Below are 26,675 nucleotides of genomic sequence, written 5' to 3'. Positions count from 1 at the left end.
AGGTGTTTTTTCACCTTAAAGTGTAGTTCCACCCACTTTTTAAACTAGATCTTAAAGGAAAGCCTACCCCTCCACCACTAGTTTTTGGCTATTGATTTTATTTATTTATTGAACCTTCCTACCTTTATTGAAGAACCTTGTGTACTTCCGCCCCAGCATCACCGCAGCCCAGGGCATAATTTCCTGCTGCTCACCCGCTGCCTTCTGGGACCTGTGTGTGTCCCAGATGACGAGGCCATTCAGGAAGCGCCGCACGACTAGGAAACCGGGGGTGAAGCCCGAAGGCTCCACTGCCGGTTTCCCTTAGTTAAAATGGTGGCGGCTGCCCCGGGGGCCAACATCGGGGGCTCAATGGACAGGTAAGTGTCCTTATTAAAAGTCAGCAGCTACAGTGTTTGTAGCTGCTGACTTTTAAAAGAAATGTTTTTCCGGGTGGAACACCACTTTAATCATACCGCCCAACATTTTGAGATGAGAATGAGGGACACCTACTAGCAAACGTATGTACGCATAGGACACGCCCCCTGTCACACCCCCTTAAAGGAGAATTAACCAATAAAAGGGTTAATTAAATCCACAAGAGTTTTTTTTTTTTACCACTGCTATTCCTTTATATTGGCTTTAAAAATGTACAAATGCAGCAATTTAGAATTTGGATGAAAGGTTTAGCGCTGGGAAACACTTTTTGATAGATAAAAAGTGCATTTTATATACATCTATATAGATCAGACCAAAATGAGGGACAAATGAGGGGGGAAGAGTGACAGAGGGACATTGCTCCAAATCAGGGACAGTCCCTTGAAATCGGGGACAGTTGGGAGCTATGTTTTAATGCATAGGATGCATTAAAGCGGAGTTACAACTATATAATTTTTTTTTTGACGAATATATTGTTTTAAATACTATTATTTCTATGACGCACGGTTTGGGGATCGAACACCGCTCTATTGCTGATTTTGATCATACGATTTCTTAGATTATTCTATCTCTGGCATGTTCCATATTGCTTGTGGGCATGTGATGCTCACAAGCACTATTTTCCGGGTTACGGTGCAGCTGAGCGACCAGCATGCACCGTTCCATTCTCGCGCATGCGTAGTTTGTATTGCCATACACTTCTGATGTGGCTGTCGCTCGTTATTGCGGTATTCCAAAACCGGAAGTGACGCGATGACGCCAGTCTTCCGTCTGTTGTTGATTTTGTTTATCTTCGTTGCCATCACAATGGGGCAGGCACTTCTGATGACGACGCCCGTTGTGATGGCAACGAAGATTAACAAAATGAACAACAGACGGAAGACTGGCGTCATTGCGTCACTTGCGGTTTTGGAATACAGCAATAACGAGCGGCGGCCATCCACACTGACTCCTGGGAATTATGACACATAGCCCCCAGGAGACAGTGCCCCGCCAGGGTAGGACAGACATATCCGTGGGTGGCAGAGACAGGAAGCTGGATTGGAAACTGGAATATCCAGGTAACCTGTCAGAAAAATAAAAAATTCCGTTTCACAATGATTATGCTGCAAGAATGTATTTACTGAAAAGTTAAAAATTTGTGTGGAACTCCGCTTTAAAGCGGTGCTCCGGCCATACCTTTTTTTTTTTTTTTACCTACTTAATATTATTATAATATAGGTTCATTAATAAATATCATAAGATGCCGATCTGTTCAGTATTCAATTAATAAAGTTACAGAATATTGTCTGAGCGATCTTGTGGCCGTTTCCATCTTGTCTATTGGCATGTGAAGCCCAGTTGTTTGTTCTTCCTGGTTTTCGATGAGAGAGGTGCATGCTGGGTAACCAGCATGCACCTCTCTATCACGCGCATGCGCAGTTAAACGGCGCTCGTAGCGCCGTTAGTTTGTACAGTTGCCATAACAACGGTCGGCAATGGAGGCAGGTCCCGCCCCGTAGTTATGACAACTAAGATAAGAGTAAACCGCGTCATTTTCTGTATGGAAATAAAACACAGTAATGCCCACAGGAGGCCAGGCGAGTCAGGAACAGAAGTAGGACCACCGTGGAATAGGAAGTAGGCAGATTAGGAAATCTGCCTAAGCAACAGGGTCTTACAGGCAAGTCATTTTTTTTTTTAACTAAATGATGTTTAGTACATTAAAAGGAAGCTATTAAAGTAAAATGTATTTTTAGGGTGGACCTCCGCTTTAAGGTGAAAAAACATGAGTGTTTACAACCCCTTTAAGGAACACACAAGTCAACAATACAGAAATATTCCTGTAAACTAGTGTTGCTAAAGAATGCAGAAACAAGGCCGTATGTAAGTCATACCATCACAGTCTCACACTATCAATATTTGCAGGGCAAACAGTGCCCTCAACAAAAATGTCTTCCTTTAGCTTCAGCAAGGGCTTTAACGTCACGCTCCGGCTTGTCTCCCCCACTCTATGGTCCAGTGAGAAGCCGCTCTGCTCCCCGCCCTCCCAGTCTTCTCTTTGGTCGTCCTGCTTTCTGTGGTACTACTGCACTGTGAGCTCTCTGCAGCAGCAGCAGCCGCCGAGCAGATCAGGAGGAGGAGGAGGAGGAGCTGAGGCTGCTGTCTCATCAACCCTAGTCATTTCTGCTTTATCTTCTATTCTACAAAAGCTTGCGGAGGGCTCCGGGGCCTGGCTATGGATACTCAAAAAGTAAGTGTTTTTTCCTCCATTCCCACCTATGGAGAATTAGAAAGTTGTCAGAGCGCCCTCCGCCCTGTACGGTGAGGTGTGAGCTCGGCAATAGGCGAGGCGTTCTTCATTCATTGCTGAGGAGATGCTGGCTGCTGTATAGAGCGGGCGAGGCTGGCCTGTGGGGACAATAGACACCATTCCTCCTCACAGCATCATGTGCATTGTGATAGAGGGATGGAGGGATGGATGGAGGGATGGATGGAGGGATGCTGGGACACTATGGGCGTGGGTCAGAGGAGGGTGAGGGATGCTTAGCATCATGTCTGCTCTTACCTATCCCTCACCCCAACCCCATCCTATACTTCTACAAAATGAGATCAGGTGTCTATTTCTAAACATTAAATACAGAGTGCATAGCTATGCATGCTGCCCTCACAATGGATCACATTTCAATGGCCACTTTTATTGAATAAACCTTGTATATGGAATAGAAGACACCCATTGTTTTTGATCTGGGCGTGGAATGCCTTGTAAAAGGTTTACTGATTCTCCAGCAGTTTCCTCAGCATCATCTGTGGCCTTCATCCCATCCTCCCATCCTGGGCCTGGTGTCTGTCCGCACACACTGCACAGCAGGGGGACCTCTGCTAAAACACCAGCGATGATTAAACACCAGCCTACACCCACTTCAGGTTCACTGTGTCTTTCGTTTTTTCCAAGGACTGCAACAGGATGGGCAAACACGCCGAAATATATGATTTGGACGCCACGATGGAGATATGCGGCCAGCACACACCTGATCAACAGTTGATTGTGTGTTCCTTGGGAACCAACAACTGTTTTTGTTTCTGCATCATTGTGTTTAAAAAAGAAGTTCGGGATTTAAAGAAGAACAAACATTTAGGGCACTTTCTCGCATGGTGTCCGATCAGACGCTCCATTCACCTCTGTGGAGTGACGGATGTCAGCGGTGACATGTCCATTGACATCCGCCGATATCCAATCCAGTCCACCAAATCAAGACAGATGGTGGTCCTATTTTCCATCCGGCGGATCGGATGAAAGTGGACAGGCATTCGTTTTCATCCGATCTCCCCATAGAAGAGAGCAGGAGTCCGACAGGTCCGTCTCTGCACAGTGAGCATAAACGGACCTGTCATCTGTCAGCTCAGCAGAGATCAACTGATCAATCCCTGCTGAGCAAGTGGAGTCTGTCAAAAGGGATGTGCCCCATGTGAAAGGGGCCTTAAGCCGCGTACACACGGGCGGACTTTTCGACCGGACTGGTCCGACGGAACAATCCAACCGTGTGGCTTCATTGAACCTTCAGCAGACTTTTTCTGTCGAAACTCAAATGGACTTTAGATTTGGAATATGTTTCAAATATTTCCGACGGACTCGAGTCCAGTCGAAAAATCCGTTTGTCTGTATGCTAGTCCGATGGACGAAAAAGGATGCAAGGGCAGCTATTCTCTACTTGCTATGAACTTCCTTATTCTAGTCTTTTCGTACATCATTACGTTCAGTTTACTTTAGTCCGTTCGTGTGTGTGCAAGTCCGGTCGTTCGAAAGTCTGTCATAACTCCATCGGAAAGACCGTCGGACCTTTGATGCTGAAAAGTCCGCTCGTTTGTATTATACTCATTTAGGATTTATCCAATGCTACAGCTGTCCCCCCCAGCTCTGTAGTGAGAAATGAGCGATCAAATACAGCTGATCACTCAGTTCTCTCCTCCACTCTGAGCAGAGAGCTGGTGACTGTCACTCAGTGGCTCTCTGCTTTCCCCTTCAGCGCTTCCTGGAGTGCGGGGCTGTGGAGGAGGTGGAAGGGACTTGCTTAGGCTCTCAGCGGATTGCAGGCTTCTGAGTGTATCCCGACCATATGGTCGGAAGCTTTCCTAAACCTTGACCAGCTGAGTAATGTCAGCCGACAGCGGGCCAAACTAACTGCACTCCTGTAATCCATAGAAGTATGGCCAAAAAAACTTTGGCCATACATCTCCTTTAACCACTTGTATACTGGGAACTTTTACCCCCTTCTTGCCTAGGCAAATTTCCAGCTTTTAGCGCTATCGCACTTTGAACGACAATTGCACGGTCATGCTACACTGTACCCAAACCAAATTTTTATCATTTTTTTCACACAAATAAAGCTTTCTTTTGGTGGTATTTAAGCACCACTGGGTTTTTTTATTTTTTGCTAAATAAACGAATAAAGACCGAACATTTAAAAAAAAAAAAGTTTTCATAGTTTGTTATAAAATCTTTGCAAACAGGTAATTTTTCTCCTTCACTGATGTGCTCTGATGTGGCTGCACTGATGTGCACTGATAAAGCTGCACTGATGGACGCTGATGAAGCAGCACTGGTGGGCACTGATGAGGAGGCACTGATAGGTGGCACTGATGATGGGCACTGATAGGTGGCACTGATGATGGGCACTGATAGGCGGCACTGATGGGCACTGGTAAAGAGCCACTGATTGGCTCTTTAACTCAATCTGTGATCAGCAGTGTCCTCTGGACACTGTGATCACAGAGCGCCCCACAGCGGGCGCTATCATGGGACGCCGTCATTCAGCTGAGAGCACTTATCGGAGTGTTCTGGTAGGGGTGCCGTCCCCCTGTCAGAACACAAAAGCTCAGCAGGGGAGATTGATGTACTAACATCAGATCGTTAGTACAGCGGCTCGGACCGGAGCTGTCAGTTTTTATTTTCATTCAAACTGCTGGATTGAACAAAAAAAAACTATTATGCCGCGTACACACGATCGGACATTCCGACAACAAAATCCATGGATTTATTTCCGACGGATGTTGGCTCAAACTTGTCTTGCATACACACGGTCACACAAATGTTGTTGGAAATTCCGAACGCCAAGAACGCGGTGACGTACAACTCGTACGATGAGCTGAGAAAAATGAAGTTCAGTAGCCAGTGCGGCTCTTCTGCTTGATTCAGAGCATGCGTGGAACTTTGTGCGTCGGAATTGTGTACACATGCTCGGAATTTCCGAGAACGGATTTTGTTGTCGGAAAATTTGAGAACCAGCTCTCAAACATCTGTTGTCAGAAATTCCGACAGCATATGTCCCATGGAGCCTACACACGGTCGGAATTTCTGACAACAAGCTCACATCGAACATTTGTTGTCGGAAATTCCGACCGTGTGTATGCGGATTAGTGTGTACCAGGCTTAAACCCCTATGCATCCATGGGCACATAGGCTAACATGCAGGGGCATTTAAAGGCAGAAAAACACCCCACCATATGCCCCTAAGAACAGCATAAAAAACGTCCTGTGTGCATGAGACCTAAGGGCTGGTTCACACTGCTGCGATGCGGGAACCCTGCGAATCCACTGCCAGTTTCCGCATCACATGTCTCCCAACGGTAGTTCACACTGCCCTATGCGAACTGCTGGGAGTGTCAATTCTAAGTTAATGACACCCCCAAATCAGTTCGCATATCACAGTGCGATCTGCAAATTCAGACAGGAATCGGATCGCATGGGTGTGATCACCCATGCGATCCGATTCTGCTGCGGAACCAAAAAAAGGTCCTGTGCGAGTTTGGTCTGAATGCGATGCAAATTTAGCCATACTTTCTGTATGGCTGAATTTGCATCGCATGGACATCGCATGTGATTTGCACTGCATTCATTTCACAGCCGTTGTCTGTGTCCTCTGCAGAGCTTCCGCTGCTGGAGATCGGAATGTATCGGCTTTATAAAAAGGTATGTATACTGATTTCTTCTTTACATGGTTACATAGGTTACTGTTAAATCGTGGATGTCTGTAGATGCGGGGATTTTAGTTTTAGGGTGGACTTGCACTTTAAGCCCCCATTCACACTTCAGCATTTATATGCTGATTTCCCTATGCCTTAAGCCGCGTACACACGATCGGATTTTCCGACGGGAAATGAGTAATGACAGGCTGTTGGCAGAAAATCCGACCGTTTGTATGCTCCATCGGACAATTGTTGTCGGGTTTTCTGTGGACAAATGTTTTATGTCAGGCTTTAAAATTTTCCATGGACAAATGTCTGTTGTCGAATTTTCCGAGCGCATGTACACAAGTCTGTCAGACAAAAGTCCTAAGTACAAACACGCATGCTCGGAAGCAAGGATGAGCCAGAAGCGGTCGGTCTTGTAAACTAGCGTTCATAATGGAGAATTAACATTCGTGGTGCAGCAAATTATGAAATCTCGAAGCGCAGTGCACATTCTCTTCTTCTTTAATGGGATAATAATGGAGCTGCTTTGCTGGTGATACTGATGGAGTTCTGCCAAACGTATTTTAATTTTATTTTCTAGTGATCTCAAGAATAATATTATTATGCTTTTTTTTTTTTTTTTTTTGGTGCAAGTTACCGTAACACCATTATCCTGTAGTTTTTAAGATCAATGATACAACCATGTTGGTGTCCCTTGTCAATTTTACATTGTATTTTTTTAAATGTAACTGCCTACTCCCAAACTGTCATTTGAAGTAAAACACATAGCCAAGTATTATTCTCCACAATTTTTTTATTGTGCATTAAGAAAAGGAAACAAATACAATGAGACATGCTATCTGCCAATAGAACTTAACCAAAAAGTGCATTCTATGCATCCAAAAATATAGAAAATATACCAAATCAAATCATTATTATTCAACCAAAAAATAAAATAAAAGCCTCATGCATGTGTCCCACTTCTTAATATAGGGGGTCACCAATGCCAAGAGTTGGTGAAAGCAGGGGTCCGTCATCCGGAGATAATTCCAAAAATCATCTGGATTATTCTCCTGGAGCTCCCGCAGCAAAGGCATATGACATAACTGCTCTCGATTAATAAAGCAACCAATTTTTGGTCCAAAAAATCCTCCTCCCCCTGTTCCTGGACTGGACTTGGGTCAAAGCAATAACTACAAGGCCAATAATAAATAACACATTATCTCCTCCGATTCCGCAACATGGCTGGTTGACGAACGGTCGTTCAGAAACGTACTGAAAAGCGCAAAATGAAAAGCGCAAATCAATACTCAGCAAACTTCTACTAACACACAATTAGTAGAAGGAGCCCAAAGGGTGGCGCTAAAGAGCTGAAAAACCACGTAGTATGTCAGTATGTTCGTGTTTGTTGGCCAACAATTATTCGCCATTTGTATGCAAGACAAAATCCAGGCACACGCCTTCGGACAAAAGTCTGAGGTTTTGTCTGTGGAAAATCCGATCGTGTGTACGAGGCTTTACTATGCTTTACTCCACCTAACTACGCAGAATCCCATTCTCTCCAATTGTTCATGTTCACACTTGTATACTCAGTTGTCCTAAACTCAACATCAGTAGAAAATAAGGGGAACATTTTTAAAAATAAAACTAATTAAACCACCACATTTAGGGATTGGTAAACTGCAATATATTATGTTTTTGTTTTTGGCTTTATATACGTTTTAAGGGCAATCTGCAGGCAAACCTTTTGCAAAGTAGCTGTAATATTCAATAGAATAAAAACCAAATCAACATCAAATATTGATAAATGAAATAAATACACTCAATATAGAATCAAAATAAAGTCATAAAATCTGTGTATTAGGGCTCTATTAGATGGGTGGGCGAGGGCAGTAAAAACAGGTGGCTGGGCCACAGTTTTACTGCCCTATGACAGCCCACCTGAATTGTCACAATAAAACTGAAAAGGCCTGTACACATGCTGCAGCCACGATGCTTTGCTTCCTGGCACTGCTTGTCAAACTCGTCCATTGAATTCAGTGTGGCCAGGACTGTGGCACGGTAGTGCAGCATTACAGGGTTAAATCAAGTGGTGAGAAGGCGATTCTTATATATAAAAAGAATGCTATCAAACACTGAGACAATAAACTTCTTATCTGTATAGGTGGAAGCTAGTTTAGTTAGCTTAGTAGACATATCCAACAGCTGTTCCTTGAGAGAGGACTTACCTGTAGCTTTTCATAGCACTTTAAAATAGAATAGGTGCATTATAACAGGTGGTGACCCTGGAAGGATCTCCTGACTGTGTTACGCGTACTTTTTATAGAAGGAGTAGAATACAGTTTCAAGGCCTTGGTTATATATACATCCAGCAGTAGATTTCATACTATATGCAGCAAGTTATCGGCTAGGCTTTCTTCATGATTACTTAGACTCCACAAATGAAATTGCTGCATGATTTAATGTATGTGATGTGACAGAATGTAACTTATGTGATGTAACAATGTATTTTTATGTAGACAGGTCTATATATAATGCATGGGCAGAATGCTGGAGTAGCTATACGAGAAATTCACTTGAGGGTTTCCTAGAGGTGTGGTGGGATGCTGATGAGCTCATCCCTTTTGTTCAGTCTGTTCTCTTTCCTTCCCAGTGTTTTTACTGTCAACACATGTGTAAGCAGCAAAACCTGATTGGCTCCTTGTGCTGACCTTCCCTCTCCTAGTGGCAGCGTTGCTATTTAGTGGGTTACAGGAGGAATGTATCAAGGCATTAAGAATATATGAGTATATGCTTATAATGTATACATAACTACAGTCATTGCTACTTTTTTTTATATCCGCCTGTGTTATATAATTACAAAATCTTCTACTAAAACTGACCTATTGAATATAGCATATATATGTGCCTGTATTGCAATTTATTTACTAAGTAGATTGCTGTAAAGATAGTCCCAGATACACACCATCACTTTTAGGCTCCATTCACATCTAGCCATTGCTATTTTACAGGCGTTTTTCAGGCGTTTTTGCACAGGCGTTTTGAAGTTCAAAAGGTCACCAATGTAATAGCAGTAAAACGCCGGTAATCTGCCAAAAAAAGAGCGGCAGGCGTTTTGCTATAGGCGACAGAATGCTCAGATGTGAACAGAGGCCATTGAAATGAATGGGATTTGTCTTGTTGGGCGCTTTAAGAACTGAGGTTTAGGGTAGAAAAACGCCCAAAAAAGCCTTGATGTGAATGGAGCCTAAAGGCCCATACACACGATACGAAAATCGGAAGTAAAATTTTGTCCGGCGAACAATCTGCCGATTTTCGGATCATTAGTATGGTGTTTTCGACAGCCGATTCTGGTTTTGCGTCCAACAAAAGCTGGATGTGCAGACTATAAACTTTTTGTTGGATGTGAACACAATGTCTGATTTTCGTATAATTAGTATGATATTTTGTTACGAAAAAAATCGTAAGAGCAAGACTAGGCATGCTCAGAAACGTAGGAATACATACAAAACTATTCAACGCATTACTTCACTTCTGAAGTTGTATTCTGTCGTATAAGAATTTTCATATGGTGAGTAACCTCCTCACTTTTGACATGAGACTAGCATGCAACAAAAACAGATGAACAGTCGTCTGAAAATCTGATCATGTGTATGAGGCTTTAGTGTGGTGTACTGCTCATTTGTCTAGTGCTGTCATTAACCCCTTCCTGCCGCGTGTATGCAGATGTGCGTACTCGGCTTTTCCGGGGTTATACCGGGATGACGCCCGCAGCTGCAGGCATCATCCTGGTACCATGTTGTAGAGCGGGCGATCGGCTATCCGAGTATAACAACCGATGCAGCTAAAAGCCGCTCGGCTGTTATACCGGAGGAGAGGGAGGGGACCTCCCGCCGCTCTTACCGGGCCTCCCGGTCACTTCCCGTTTACTCGGCTGCCAATGGCGCCGGTTTAAAAAAAATATACAGTGTTATATTACTAATACTGTGAAGTGCAAAGGAGGGATCGGGGGTCTTTTAGACCCCCAATCTCTCCATGAAGAGTACCTGTCACCACCTATTACTGTCACAAGGGATGTTTACATTCCTTGTGACAGCAATAAAAGTGATCAAAACATTTTTAAAAAAAAAAACACAGTTTCTAAAAATAAAAATAAATAAAATTAATAAAAAAAAAATTTTTTTTAAAGCGCCCCCATCCCCGCGAGCTCGCGCAGCAAAGAAAACTCATACGGAAGTCGCGCCCGCATATGTAAACGGTGTTCAAATCACACATGTGCGGTATCACCGCGGTCGTTAGAGCAAGAGCAATAATTCTAGCACTAGACCTCCTCTATAACTCTAACCTGGTAACCGTAAAAAAAATGTAAAACGTCGCCTATGGAGATTTTTAGGTACCGTAGTTTGTCGCCATTCCACGAGTGCGTGCAATTATAAAGTGTGACATGTTTGGTATCTATTTACTCGGCATAACATCATCTTTCACATTATACAAAAAATTGGGCTAAGTTTAGTGTGTGGTTTTTTTTTAATTCATGAAAGTGTCCCTTTTCCCAAAAATTTGCGTTTAAAACACAGCTGCACAAATGCCGTGTGATATAAAATATTGCAACAATCTCCATTTTATTCTCTACATTCTCTGCTAAATATATATATATATATATATATATATATATATATATATATATATATATATATATGTTTGGGGGCTCTAAGTAATTTTCTAGCAAAAAATGCAGATTTTAACTTGTAAACACCAAATGTCAAAAATAGGCTTAGTCATGGGTTAGGGATGGTCAGGATCACTGTAATTAGAAGGAATACCTTCCTCTGTCTTCTATTCTTCCCTTGGTTTCCTTACTTGTCATGTGGTACAAATAAGACATAAAGCAACATCCTCAATACAGTAACATGATCTTTACATATTATGTTCTGTACAATGTTTATAGGTTAGGATAGGACCTGAGCCAGGCAAACTTTGAAGCTACTGCAGACCACTCCACAAGTAAGGCAGAGCCAGCGGGGTGTTGGAACCCACTGAGAGTTCCAGAACAAGCTTGTAGAATGTCTACCCCCCTCAGGTCTCTCCACCTTTTGTCAGACAATACAAAGCAATACACAAATTGAGTATTGAGTACTGTTCTAAAGAACTGAAGACAGTTCTGTAACCACCCCATGGAGATAAAAGTAATCTCCCCAAATCAGAACCTTGTCTTAAACCTCGTGGAATAATGATTTTACCCTTTAAATAAACAATATGTGATTCCCCAAAAATTCATCAACTTTCATATTGCTTGGTTTTGCCTCACATAATGACAGCTCTGTGGAGCTCTAGGTGGGCAGTCTCTGCCACGGACATCTCACTAGGGAAGTGTAAAGTTTTACTGGCCTTTGTGGTACCAGCTGGACTCTGTTTTCAGGACAGAAAAAAATCTATACAGTAGATCTCTGAAAACCAATTAATTTTCTCAATTCCATCCAATTCCTGTTTTATCCTTTAACAACCCTGAATGTGCAAAAACGTATGCACTCTGCTCCTGAGTCCTGTTGTGGGGGCTGCCATAGCACAGCATTTTTGCGGACTGGGTCAGCACTGCCCAGTTTTCTTTTTCTACACTATTAAATCACACATCTTCCTTCCATTTCCACAACATGAGCAGTATTTGTTGTCTAAATCTACATAAGAAATGATTGGGCTAATCAGGCTCCTTACGATCAACCAGTATTTTTGGCACTTATTGCCAAGATAAAAAAAAAATGCTTTTTTTAATGGTATATTTAACAGACCAAAATGTTATATTCCCTGGGATATTCCCTGGATCAATGCCTTGGGACTTGCACCCTTGGGCAACTTGGGCGGAGATTCTCTTCTTTTCACCACAGCACAAGACCTGATCTCAGGACACAGCAGGGATGTCTGTGATACATGAGCGCATCTAATTATTTCCACATGGGCTGTCTCATTTTAATCATCCTTGTAACATGAACTAGCTGTTTGTTTCTATTTTTAATAAATTCTGCTATGTTTATATACAAACTGTGGCACAGTTTCCATCATTGGAACTTTCGGGACTGAATACTGCCATTTCACATCACATGAATACTCCCTAGCACTGGACTTTAGGAATCTTTTGGTTAAACATTTGGTCAGTTTGACATCATCCCTGGTGTTTTCTCCTACTAGCTGCTGGGGTGTTTCAAGCATACAAGACTAAAAATCTAAAAATGACAAGCACTTGGGTTGTATGTTTAGGGTGACTGCAGACAAGTAGATATCTTTTCAGAAAAATGGTCGAGTGAGTATTTGCTGGATTGGCACCCTCTAATATTCGCACTCAATGGTGACAGCAGTGTGTGAACAGTACTTTGATCTTGCCTCTTTCCTGTAGTAGACTGGATATGTTTAAAGGGAAATTCTCAAAAAAAATTTGGAAATCCCCCGGTGTGGTAGAAAGTGTCTTGTCCATTATCACTTCCAGAAAGTCAGAGATAGCCCAATTATTATAAGTGTTGATTACTTATATGGTCGCTCTTAACAGTTCCAGCAGTGCTTCATGTGTCATCACTATATGAGAGCTGAACTTGGTTTACAGTGTATGCTGAGAATTCCATAGTAGTTCCATAGCAGCTTCCTTAGTAGGTCCATAGGCTGCATACTGTTGTTATGGTATAGGTAAACTGTCAGAATTCATAATAATCTTTCTGGACGGAATAAATTTGATGAGCAAATTGAAGGCAAGTCAAAGAAAATAATGTCTAGGTGCTGTTAAATTCCCTCATACTTCATGAGAATAAAGAAGTTGTACACCAGTTTATTACAATGTTATAAGAGCAGGTATTTGGCAAATACCACTAAACATTATCCTAGATTTGCCATGCTGACCAGATTAGACGTTGTGACTGAAGGAAAGCTTGGCATAATTTAATTAACTTGCTCATCTACTATAAGGATAAAATCCATTTTAATCTTGCATGCATTAGTTAGGGGTCTCTTTAGAGAGCTCTAAACTAGTTTTTTACAGTGTTAAGCTGTGTTGGTGGCACACCTTGCTTTTATTGGTTACAGTAAACTGTACATACCGATCATGAATATAAAACAATAAAAACCCAGTGTGGCTGTGTTGAAGGGGGGGTTTTGTCTGTGTTGCAACCCATCATTAGACACAGGCAAAACCCGCCGTTCAACACACCAAACCTGCCCTGCAACAGATAAAGCCCGACCTTGAGCACACTGTAAACCTGCCCCGCAACAGCGAGGTACAGTCTGACAACTACGGTCTCCCTCCGCTGTTTGCATAAATTTCAATTGTGCTTGTTAAAAGGGGTTTCCCGTCAAAAAATGCCTCCTACAATGTGCGCGTGCGCTATGGTTACGTCACGCCAGCTGATCGGGAAACCAGCTGGAGTGCCCTTCCGTGCTGCGCATGCGCGGGCACTTTTCGACGTAGTGCACTATTCAATAGAACACCGTTTCACACATGTACGGGGCGGCCATGGTGTGCTTTTGATAAAGTCTTTGGTACATTTGGTTGCATTAGTGTAAATACACTTTAAATTATTTTAACATCTTTGCATTAATATATAAGGAAGTCTAGTGTTGCTGAATGATTCAAAGATAATAACAGTGCAAGCAGAAATCTTAAATACCAAGAACAGAAAAAAAGATTATTTTCCTGATAGTGAAAGTTGCAGTGGGGTATAAACTTGCTGAGCTTTCTGTATCACAGAGCCTGGAGTTTCTGTAACAGTAGTGGACTGGAGTTTCTGTAACAGTATTTGTTAGCTTTAGAACTCAGAGACTTAAAGATGGATAGAATTTCATCAGAGGATTATGGTGAAGTGACTTGAACGGTCAATTTGAAGCTTCACATGGTGTGTACACACATCAAGTTAGTTGCTGGAATTCAGTCCTATAGTTGCTTTAATTCTGATATCCATTAGCTTGGTGGTAATTGAACACATGTACTATTTGACTTTTCATTTAAAAAATTAAACTAGATCAATGAGGCATATAGCAAAATTATAAAACGCTAATTCTTGTCAACTTATCAGCTATCATTTAAAGAGGAGGTTCACTCTGGGAAAAAAAAATAAAAGTCAGCAGCTACAAACCCTGTAGCTGCTGACTTTGAATAAAAGGATATTTACCTGTCCAGGGTTCCCGGCGCGGGCATACTAACTGGGCAGCCGGCTATGCTGCTTTCGGCTTTACAACCAGCTGCCCACTGCACATGTGTGAGCCGTTCTTTCCTAAGTGAATGGTCCCACAGCCTTCTGGGACCTGTCATGTGTCCCAGAAGACTGCAGGGAGGGAGGGGGAGAGTCACCTAGGCGATCCAAGTGGAAGTGGAAGCAGATACCTGTCAAAACTAGGTACATGCTCCCCACCAAAAAAATTACCTGGAGGAGGACTTAAAGTGGAACTTGCCCTTTTAGGTGGAGTTCTGCTTTAACTTTTCACTGATCTTGGGGTTGATTCTCTAAAGATGACTAGACTGAGCTCTTTGCAAGTACAGTTGCACTGATTTTACTCATAGCTTAGTGAATGTAGTGAAGCTCTGCTGATCTCCATCATTCAATAACGTGCAAACTAAAATTTTATAGTTACATAGTAGTTACATAGTAGGTGAGGTTGAAAAAAGACACAAGCCCATCAAGTCTAACCTATGTGTGTGATTATATGTCAGTATTACATTGTATATCCCTGTATGTTGTGGTCATTCAGCTGCTTATTTAATAGTTTTTTGAAACTGTCGATGCCTCCCGCTGAGACCACCACCTGTGGAAGGGAATTCCACATCTTTGCCGCTCTTACAGTAAAGAACCCTCTACGTAGTTTAAGGTTAAACCTCTTTTCTTCTAATTTTAATGAGTGGCCACGTGTCTTGTTAAACTCCCTTCCGCGAAAAAGTTTTATCCCTATTGTGGAGTCACTACGGTATTTATAAATTGAAATCATATCCCCTCTCAAGCGTCTCTTCTCCAGAGAGAATAAGTTCAGTGATCTTAACCTTTTCTCATAACTAATATCCTCCAGGACCTTTATTAGCTTTGTTGCTCTTCTCTGTACTCGCTCCATTTCCAGTACATCCTTCCTGAGTACTGGTGCCCAGAACTGGACATCATACTTCAGGTGAGGCCGTACCAGAGTCTTCTAGAGTGGGAGAATTATCGCTTTATTCCTGGAGTTTATCCCTTTTTTAATGCATGCCAATATTCTGTTTGCTTTGTTAGCCGCATGCCATTTCTGAGCTTATCATCTACTAGGACCCCCAGGTCATTTTCCATCCTAGATTCCCCCAGAGGCCCCCCCCAGTGTATAGATTGCATTCATATTTTTGCCACCCAAATGCATTATTTTAAATTTTTCTACATTAAACCTCATTTACCATGTAGTTGCCCACCCCATGAATTTGTTTAGACCTTACTGAAAATACTGTTCTTTTTTTTTTGTTTTTTCTTGCACCTGGGCAAAGAAACAGGTTCATGGTACTGCAGACCTCCACTACTATTTATACTAAAACTATTTTCAATTACCTAATGCTTCAGGAAGCCACTGGGAGTGAAAAGAAACCACTGTGTAGCCTACAAATCACCAAAGTAATTTCTTACACAGGGCTAAGAATCCTCTGTGAGACTGTGCTGATTGGCAGAGACCTGTCTCAAGGCCCAGTCACTCTCTATACTTAGAAGTAACAGGTATTTCCAGTGGATCCTGGGGATTAATGCATCAACAGGTGTGCGAAAAGGTAAGTGTATGCTGTTGGATTGGAGGGGGGGGGGGGCTGATAGTCTTTATATTTCCTTTTTAGGGTTAAATACCTTCCTCTTCAGTTCCCAGGGTGAAAACGTGCCATACAGTAGAGCACTGATTATTTCACTGTACATAACACAATACTGTCAGTTTGATGTCTGGAAGGGAATTGTTAATACACACACGGGTTCAATACTGTCTTTTATAGTTGTCTATGGTTCCAGGTTTAGACCAGGGCTGGACAAATCCCAGGTGTCAGGCTGCCATGGCGACTAGAATTAGTGTCCTGTCGCCTGGGCTGCTGCCCGAATGCTTCCACACACCCAGCACGTGCCCCTCGCTATGTATCCCGAGCTCCGCTTGCCCATCTGCGGGCCCAGGTCTGGCATAGCGGGTGCCCCCTGGTAGAGGGGGGAAGGAGAGCAGATGTACGTCCACTCTCCCCCCTCTTCTTGTTGTTGACCCAGGAGTGACGTGTGTGATGTCACTTCAGGGTCCCTGTTGACAATTTCCCTGGACATCAAGGCCTACGCATGAAAACATTGATTGCGATACACATGTTACATATCGCCGCGCACACTGGAATGAGAGCAATAATTCTATCACCAGACTGCCTTCATAATGCTAAATAAAGCTTTGTTAGTTAAAAGAACTGGCTCCTAACTTTTTTAGCTGGCTCCACGATTCAAAGCACATTTGTCAAGCCCAGGTTTAGACAATATTGTAATTCAAGAGTGGATTCTTTTTAACTAAAACTAAGGGATTTAGTTTAGGTTTGCCTTTGTATTATACTGCAAGTGTTCATACAAGCCTGCTCTGTGCTTGTGTCAGCTAAAGGTTATAACTGGCCTGCCGCCACTGCCTATAAAATCCATGCCCTATTGACAGACGATCCTCTGTACACTTCCTTCAACTCATCTGTTGGGTTATTTATAGAGGCACTGCTCAGACATTGGCTGGCCACTTGCTTTATTTCTGATGCAGAGAAATCAGAAGCTGTCTTGCAAAGGTGCATTTACATATCCTAGAAAGCTGCAAGGTTAACGTTAAGATTGTTGTGCATGTGTTGACATAGAAAAAAGTCAAGGGGAGGTCTGCTATTCACAAATCTCCAGATACACACCCTGTATTTGCATGTTTTCTATAGTGTAATGTTAGAGCAAGCATCATTCTAAGTTTTGCAGCACATTACAAAGCAGATAGCTGTAACATTAGAGTTAGCCAGCTTCCATTTTCCTAGGCGCTAACCCAGGACTTAGGCCGGCCATACACGTAGTGCATTTCTTTCCTGCACCAGTTGCAGGAAAGAACTTTGCTCAACGTTGCTCAATTCTCCCATCAACAAAGAGAGTGTTGATTCGGGAATCCCTCCTGCCAGGTCATTGTCTTCTCCCAGTGGGGAGGGGCAGGGGAAACCGCAAGAGAATCCGGCAGGCTGGTTGTACCCAAGTTGATCGATCAATCAATCAACTTGGTACATTCAGCCTGCTCATTAACGGTTCCTGCTGAACCGGCCGAGATTCGAACCGTGTATGGCCGGCCTTACACATATGATTAACTTTTACACTAAAGTGAAAACCTAACCTTGGTGCAACAAAAGAGTAGTGCAGGAATCACTTATATCTACCAATTTGGTTAGTTCCTTCATACTTTGACTGACATTTAAAAAAAAGACAGCTGATTGAATCTGATTGGTTGCAGTGCGTAACACGTCCACTTTTATAGAACCACCCTATTTGTCCTTGCATTAGTCTCTCCATGTCCATTTCTACTTTTGGATTGTAGAAGATGAACACAAGTGTAGGCGCATCAACACAGAGATCATAGAAGTCCCAATACAAATCTGTTAGTAATTGACAATATAGTCCATCTAGCATACACAGGCAAATCAGCTATGTAGTGGTAGTGGGAGAGGGAAAAAAACGTCCACAGGAAGCACACAAGCCTGCCATCAATTTAGGGAAGAAACCATATTCCAAAGAGCTGAAAAAAATCACAAGTGGAGAGGCGCCTCTGGGTGCAGTCGTTTTTTAAAAATCAATTTAATAGACAACGTAAACTCAACTCACATGTAGTATAAAAATGAAAAGCATGGTATCAGAAAGTCGAGATGACGTTCCCACATCCTGTGACAAGATCCGTGCTGTGTACGATGACCGGGGGATCTTCCGAATGATGTAAGTTCCTTCATACTGTTTGTTTTGTCTGCTGAAGAAGGAGCGCGACTTGCAGAGTATCCAAGTGCGCACGCTCATGAAACGCATCCATTTTTGATGACGTCGTCCCCCTACTGCCAGCCATCCACTGTGTTCCAAGCCTCGTTCTGAGGCTGCTCTTCCGGAAGATTTTAAATTGATTTTTAAAAAACGACTGCACCTAGAGGTGCCTCTCCACTTGTGCTTGATTCCCACAAGATGTCTCGTACAAATGTACGAGAAAAAGTATGTGAAACCATGGGAATGAACTGGTTTTCTGCTATAATTTGCAGTGAAATGTGATCTTAGCCTCATCTAAGTCACAACAATGGAAAAACACAATGTGCTTGAGCTGGCAACACACAAACAATTCTAATTTTCATGCCTTTATTGAACATACGCATTAAATGTTCAAAGGGCTGGAGGAAAAAAGTAAGTGAACCATTAGAGTTCATAGCTGGTTGAACCTTCTTTGGCAGCAATCACTTCAAGCAAGCACTTTCAGTCTCTCTGTATCAGACATGCACAATGTGCAGGAGAAATTTTTGACCATTAATTTTTTTCAAAACTGCCTCAGCTCAGACACATCTGCAGGATGTCTGGTGTGAACAGCTCTCTTGAGGTAATTCCACAGCATCTGTATGGGGTTAAGGTCTGGGCTCTGACTGGGCCACTCCAAAAATTGCTTCTGTAGTGAATTTACTTTGATTCTTATGCCGCGTACACACGAGTGGACTTTTCGACCGGACTGGTCCGACGGACCAAGTCCGGCGGACAATTCGACTGTGTGTGGGCTTCATTGGACCTGCAGCAGACTTTTTCGGTCAAAAATCTGATGGACTCTAGATTTGGAACATGCTTCAAATCTTTCTGACGGACTCGAGTCCGGTCGAAAAGTTCGCTTGTCTGTATGCTAGTCCGACGGACAAAAAACGATGCTAGGACAGCTATTGGCTACTGGCTATCAACTTACTTATTTTAGTCCGGTCGTACGTCATCACGTATGAATCCGTTGGACTTTGGTGTGATCGTGTGTAGGCATGTCCGGTCGTTAGAAAGTTCGTCGAAAGTCTGTCGGAAAGACCGTCGGACCTTTGTTGTCGAAAAGTCAGACCGTGTGTGTGTAGGTGGCATCAGGGTCATTGTACTGCACTCAACTTCTACTAATGCTCAGCTGGCAGACAGCCACCCTGACATTATCCTGTAGGATATTTTGGTAAACTTGGGAATTAATTTCCCCCTCATTGATGACAAGTGATCCAGGCCATGAGGCAGCAAAACAAGCCCAAGTCATGATGTTCCTCTTCCACCAAAGATCACTGCTGGGATGATGTTTTGATCTTGGTAAGCTGTGTTCTTTTTATGCCATAATCAGTGCTGAGTATTCTACCTGAACAATTCAACGTTTGTTTCATCAGTCCTCAGAACATTTTGCCAGTAGCCTTGCAGTTTGCCAAGGTGCTCTTTGGCAAACTTCAGGTATGCAGCAATTTTTTTTTTTTTTTTTTATAGAGCAGTGGCTTCCTCAATGGTTCACTGACATGGACACACCCTGCCTGTTCAAAGACTTATGGATGATAGACTCATGAACAAGGATGTTTGCCAGTTCCAGTGATATCTTCAAGCCTTTAGCTGTTACTCGTGGGTTCTTCTTTACCCCATTGAGGATTCTGTGTTGGGCCTTGGGAGTCATCTTGGCTGGGCGCCCACTTCTAGGAAGAGTAACCACAGTACTAAACTGTCCCTATTTATTGACAATTTGTTTAACTGTTGACCGATGGATGGCAAAACACTTTGAGATTGCTTTGTATCACTTTCCAGTCTTATGCAGATCAACTACTCTTGATCGTATGTCTACTTTTTGCAAGGCATGGTTCACATCAGCTGATGCTTCTTATTACAGTAATCTTAAAATATTGGAGTGTCTTTAATCAATCAAAGTAGCTTTAAACCACACCTCCAAACTCATTTCATTAATTGTACTCCAGATGTGGAAACTACTGACTCTAATTAGGTTTCATTTAAGTAATTAGTCTACAGATTCTCTTACATATTCCTCCAGCACTGTGAACATTTAATGAGTGTGTTCAATAATGACATGAGACATTAGAATTGTTTTTGTTAGCTTAAGCACATTGTGAGAATAAGATCACATTTTATGGCAAGTCACTGCAGAAAAACAGTTAATTTGAAGGGGTTCACATACTGTATCTTCCCACTGTATGTTCAGTGGGTTTAAAATAAATAGTTTACCATTAGGGAGCCCTCCACTCTAATTACAGTATCACAAACAAGTTTTTTTTTAGTAATACCCAGCTAGCTTTCTTCTTAACCACCTACCATCCGCGCTATGGCCGAATGACGGCCACAGCGCGAACCTGAATTCCCGGGAGGCAGTCATATGATGGCCTCCCCTGTGCATGCGCTCGGCGCGCACCCCGTAGGGTGCGCGCCGAGCGCGCTGTGATCACCGAGTCACTGAGACTTGGCTGATCACCGATCCAAGTAAGGGGCCGATACCCGGCCCCTTACCATGTGATCAGCTGTCAGCCAATGACAGCTGATCACATGATGTAAACAAAAGATAGGTAATCGTTTTTTTTTTCTACTCACGCTGATAGCGTGAGTAGAAAAAAAAGCCGATCACCGGCTCAGATGAGAGGGACAAAGGTCCCAAAGAGGAAGAGGCACATCTGCCTCATCTGTGCTTCTTAACAGTGCCACCTAACAGTGCCCACAGTGCCACCTAACAGTGCCCACAAGTGCCACCTAACAGTGCCCACAAGTGCCACCGAACAGTGCCCACAAGTGCCAGCTATCAATGCCCACCAGTAGTGCCAATCAGTGCCACCTAGCAGTGCTGCCTATCAGTGTAACAGATCAGTGCCCATTATTGCCACCCATCAGTGCCCATCACTGCCACCCATCAGTGCCCATCACTGCTGCCTATCAGTGCTCATCAGTGCCGCCTCATCAGCGTACATCAATGAAGGAGAAAAATTACCTGTTTTAATTTTTTTATAACAAAATATAAAAAAAATTTTTTTTTTTTTTTAATTCAGTCTTTTTACATTTTTTTAACAAAAAATAAAAACCGCAGAGGTGATCAAATACCACCAAAAGAAAGCTCTATTTGTGGGAAAAAAATTATAAAAATTTTATTTGGGTACAGTGTTGTATGACCGCGCAATTGTCATTCAAAGTGCGTCAGTGCTGAAAGCTGAAAATTGGTCTGGATAGGAGGGGGGTTTAAGTGCCCAGTAAGCAAGTGGTTAATATGTGATAATGCTATACTTCAAAAATCTAAATTTTACATTAAAATTGCAGTAAATGGAAAAAATATGGTATTGTCTGTCTATTCTCACATATTGCAAAAGGTGATCTCTGTGCGTTCTTGTTGCTTTTTGCTACTTGTAGCTGCATGGTGCATTTTATGGTCTATTTATTTTTGAACCAACCCCCTTCGCTCTAGGTTTATTACAAGTGATATTAATTTGGTACTGTATTCTCAACTTAGGCAGCTCATTTCTTATTAATGTTTTTTTGTTTTTGTTTTATATATATATAATTAGCCACTAAAACTCAGTGCTTTTAGAAGAATTTTCTAAGAAGGTCCCTATGGGAGCAGATTGTCAAGTCCTTAGATGGTGAGGAAGACATCTTAATGGTATTGTATGGTATGGTACTCCTCTTCTCGGGTCCTCCGCCTGTGCTCCAGGCCCTTCCCTCCTGCCGAGTGCCCCCACAGCAAGCAGCTTGCTATGGGGGCACCCGAGCAGGCTCGCTCCCAAGCTGCTGCTCAGTGTGTCCATTCACACACGGAGCATGGCTTGGCCCCACTCTCTCCTCATTGGCTCACTGGCTGTGATTGACAATAGTGAGAGCCAATGGCTACCGCTGCTGTTTCAGCCAGTGAGGAGGAAGAGACCTGAGTGAACCGAGGCTCTCGTGCACTTAGCTGGGCTCAGGTGAGTATAAGGCCTTATGCACACTAGACATTTTTGGACATTTTTACAGCTGCTGTTTTTGGCTTCAGACATTTTTTTTCTACAATCAATAAACTCCCCATCATGTTATCCTATGTGTCCATGCACACATAGGCTGTTAGCAGTTTTTGGCTGGGTTGTTTTTTGGCTTTAAAAAAACCCCAAAACTAGTGAGTTTTGAGAGGAGTTTTCAGCTGTTTTCAGCTGTAAAAATGCTCTAATGTCAAAAAACGCTGACAAACGCAGATAAACGCTCAAAAAGGTGGCTTACCAGCGTTTTTTTGACGTTTTTGATCTATTGAAAAAAAGAAAAACGCAGAATAACACTATAAACCGCTAAAAAAATGCTAATAAACGCTAAAAACGCAATTGAAAAAATGTTGAAAAACTCACTGCTAAGCTACTGGCGTTTTTATAACGTTATTTTGACGTCCAGTGTGCATGAGGCCTGAGGGGGGCTGGGGGCGCTGCTGTACACAAAACTTTTTTTACCTTCAAGCAATGCATGAAAGTAAAAAAACTTGAACCTTTACAACCAATTTAAAGCAATGTGGAAATGAGCAATTGTATCAGATAATATTGGATGTGGTCCTGTTCTCATGTATGGTTCTAGAGGTGGCTCTAGACATTCCTACATGACAATATGAGCTAACCTGTGCTACTGGAACAACCTGACACTTCTAAACAAGTTAGAAAAGTGTTGATTGTGGGGATCACTGTATCAAGCATGGTACCTGAGCTCCTTTCTTTTATGGAGCAAAAAACAGTAAGACTTTATATATTTAATATTTCAAACTTATCTTTTTAAATTTAAAGTAAATGGGATTCGGGTTCTGGTGACACAAAGTTATAACAATGTCAAACACCTAAGGCAGCTCATACATGATTTCCCCATTCACACATTCAAGGTGGATGGAGGAATCCTCCCGCTGAGCTATTGCTATGAGCTGAGACTTCCCTGCCGTCAGAATAAACTGATCAGCGCTGCTGGCTATAGCATAATCATAATAATAGAATAATCTGTGGCGCTATCAATCATCTTACATATCCTATACATAATGTACAGTGTGCTAGTTATGCAGCCCTGACAAAACAACAGTCTGCCTAGGTAGCACATGAATCTGTAGACTCTTTTGACACACAGGTCTTTGATTGCAGTTTTTATTGTTGCTTCTTTTGTTGCATTTATAGCAGGTGAAAGAGCTCAGCAACTTTTCATGTAATTGTATCCATCATTCCGTTCTCACTTGCACTTTAGCATTGTAATCTTCGTCAATGCTAACTATCACACTGCAATGCACATAGCATTATGTATTGTAAATACTGTACTTGCTAGGTATCAATAACACCCCAAAAAATGGACATTTGGAACACCCTTAGGTTACGTGCTAAAATATCTAATATGAATAATAGTACAGAGTACAAATAAAAGACCTTTATATATTCTATTCATTACAGATCCTTTTCACATTCATCCAAACAGATGTGATGGATGAAGTTTTTTTTAAGAGCTTGCTTCATTAACATATGAATGAAAAGTCTGTGACTCATATTGTTGTTGGCTTTCCTTTTGTATTTCTACTAATTATGGTTTGTAGTCTAGACATGTGTGGATAAAGGTAAGGTGAGAAATACATCTGCCAATGCTTAATTGGATCCCTAAAGTTCCAGGGCTTGCCATGTTTCTCACACTACAGTGACCACTGTTCTGTGGAGGGACTTGGTTGTGATTATTTGCAGATTTTAGGGCAGAAAATCTTTCTGCAATAATGAGAATTTTTGACAGCCAATGGTGATTATTATGTCCACCTAGGTCACAGATGGCTTGATTATCACAAGTTGTTTTCAGGGTGGCAGCATCTGTGGTAACAATCTTAAATTTGAAATGTACAGTTTTGTTTCAACTACAACTACACAGTGACCAAAGAGAAGCACCAATGTAGTTAATCTGCCTAGTTATGCTAGCACCCATTTTTATTTCGTATTTTCTATATACTCGCTGTGGCCATTACAAGGGAGTTGTACTCTTCCTGCTGAATTTTTAATGTATTCCATTTATTTATTAAATTGAAATGTATTATATATCATGGAGAATGCAACAGGAGTAGGCACTTGCAAAGGTTACTTAAAGTGGTATTAAACCCAAAGCAAGAATTTATTATATTGCGGCTTACTAATTCTTAGATATGATGACTGCTTAGGTTTTCTTGTTTAAGGCTTTTTCTCTTTTTTCACCACCACATCTAATAATTGGTAAGCTGCAATATATTAAATTTTTTTGGTTTTGGGTTTAAAGCAGTATTAACCCTTTCCCGCCGAGCGTACGCAGATATGCGGCCTTGGCTTTCGGGGGTTATACCGGGATGATGCCCGCAGCTGCAGGCATCATCCCGGTACCGTTTTTTAGAGCGAGAGATCGGCTTTCCAGGGATAACAACCGCTGCGGCTAAAAGCCGCTCGATTGTTATCCCGGAGGAGCGGGAGGGGGCATACCCCCCCTCCTGCCGCCTCCCGCCGCTCTGACCGGGCCTCCCGTCCCACCGGGAGACACGATCTGCCACTTCCCGCAGCTAAAGACAGACTGGCACAAAGCCAGAAATGGCTTTGTTCCAGTCCCCTGAATGTAAACACGGAAGCAACATCACAACGTCACTTCCTGTTTACTCAGCTACCAATGGCGCCGGATTTTAAAAAAATATACAGTATTCAGAATCGCCGTTTTCGGCGATCTGAATACTTTGAAGTGGAATGGAGGGATTGGAGGTCTTTTAGACCCCCGATCCCTCCATAAAGAGTACCTGTCACCACCTATTACTGTCACAAGGGATGTTTACATTCCTTGTGACAGCAATAAAAGTGATCAATTTTTTAAAAAAAAAACACAATTTAACCAGTGACTACTGGGTAAAAAACATGAGGAAATTAAACCATCCATATCATGAATTGTATGTTCCATTGGAAAGCACATATACAGACACTACCACTCAACATGTTTCGTTTTTAGATGCTTCTTCAGGAGATTTAGGTGGAATGTATAAATATGCTATGAATAACAAGAGACAGGAATGAGACCTCATGTTGGTTATTTTGATCATAAGGAGAAAAAAAAATAAATCAATACTATAAACATTGGCATAACATATGTATGCAGATGATCAAAAATACAATAGTGGACAAAATGAAACAGTTACACAAAAGGTATGTTGATGTGGAAAGAGATAAATCCTACCTGGACTGCATAAAACCATATAAAAGACTTGATTGGAATGGAAAAATGTACGTCCCATATAAGTTCAGAGTGCCCCGCCTAGAGGTTTGTTTTCATGTGATCGCAGGGGGAAATCAATTTTAACATGCATATTCCTGAGAGAAGAAACAGGGAATTATGTGGAAAAGAAATTGAGTATCAAATATTGATATTCAAAAGAATACCAAAAACACACACAAAAATGAAGCTCAAAATAATACGCGTACGAGTTACCTCACATCAATATTGAAAGGATTGAATCAATATTAAAGTCCTGCTAGTTAGTAATTAAATCCAGCATGGAAAATGCATCTAGAGAATGTCCAGCTAAAATATGGAGAAAACATATGCAGCTGGACCCACTTGTAGCTGGATAACACTGTTTAGTGCAGGTAGCTGGAAGGATCTAGAAAAAAAAAAAAAAGGACAAAGAGACTATACTAAATATCAAGATAAATCAGCTGAGTCTGATACTTGGAAAGCAAAATGCCAAGCACTAACTTACCTAGGTTTAAAGATTCAAATGTATGCAGAGAGATGGGAGAGATGTTACCTCTCCCAAACGCTATCCGCCTCTGACAGATTATTAAGGCGGATAGCCGCACTCATATAAACCTCCCGTCCCGGCGGTGCCTGACATCACCGCTGGGACGTGGACGAGCAATGAGGATGCCCATGCGCATGCACCAGGTCTGAAAAGTCGCGCAAGATGCGAGGCTGACGCAGTCACAACATAAGACTACCCGCGCACATGCGCCAGATCCAAAAGGCAACGGCGCGCGGGATGTGACATCGTCAGCGTCACAAATGAGCACGCCATTTTAGTTAGTGGAATTCCCTACTGGGTTGGATTAACCAATGGGGGTAAAATCATGCTGAGCAATAAGAATAGCAGCTCAAAGGCTGGGATCACATATTGCCATGCAAGGAAAAGTATTGTTGTTAACAATGGGACCGGATAAAGCAGGCATAGGGCTCCTGGCATTCACTCTGAACTTATATGGGACGTACATTTTTCCATTCCAATCAAGCCTTTTATATGGTTTTATGCAGTCCAGGTAGGATTTATCTCTTTCTATATCAACATACTTTTTGTATAACTGTTTCATTTTGACCATTATTGTATTTTTGATTATCTGCATACAT

General features: G+C 42.2%; 1 protein-coding gene across 4 annotated transcripts in view; it reads left to right on the top strand.

Moving 5' to 3' along the window:
- The first annotated feature begins 2,428 nt into the window (after window positions 1-2,428).
- The window catches only part of FSD1L (fibronectin type III and SPRY domain containing 1 like), a 96,421-nt gene continuing 72,174 nt past the window's right edge, over window positions 2,429-26,675 (top strand). For 2 of the 4 annotated variants that reach the window (XM_073636196.1, XM_073636187.1), the window contains exon 1: window positions 2,429-2,650. In XM_073636196.1, coding sequence (XP_073492297.1) covers window positions 2,636-2,650 — 15 coding nt within the window. In that variant the 5' untranslated portion in view covers window positions 2,429-2,635. The remainder of the gene's footprint in view (window positions 2,651-26,675) is intronic. The other 2 variants (XM_073636211.1, XM_073636203.1) reach the window with 1 other exon arrangement.

This window comes from Aquarana catesbeiana, linkage group LG01, assembly GCF_042186555.1.
Source record: "Aquarana catesbeiana isolate 2022-GZ linkage group LG01, ASM4218655v1, whole genome shotgun sequence".
Taxonomy (NCBI): domain Eukaryota; kingdom Metazoa; phylum Chordata; class Amphibia; order Anura; family Ranidae; genus Aquarana; species Aquarana catesbeiana.
Note: the sequence above shows the minus strand (reverse complement) of the source record. Positions and strands in the feature narration are given on the sequence as shown.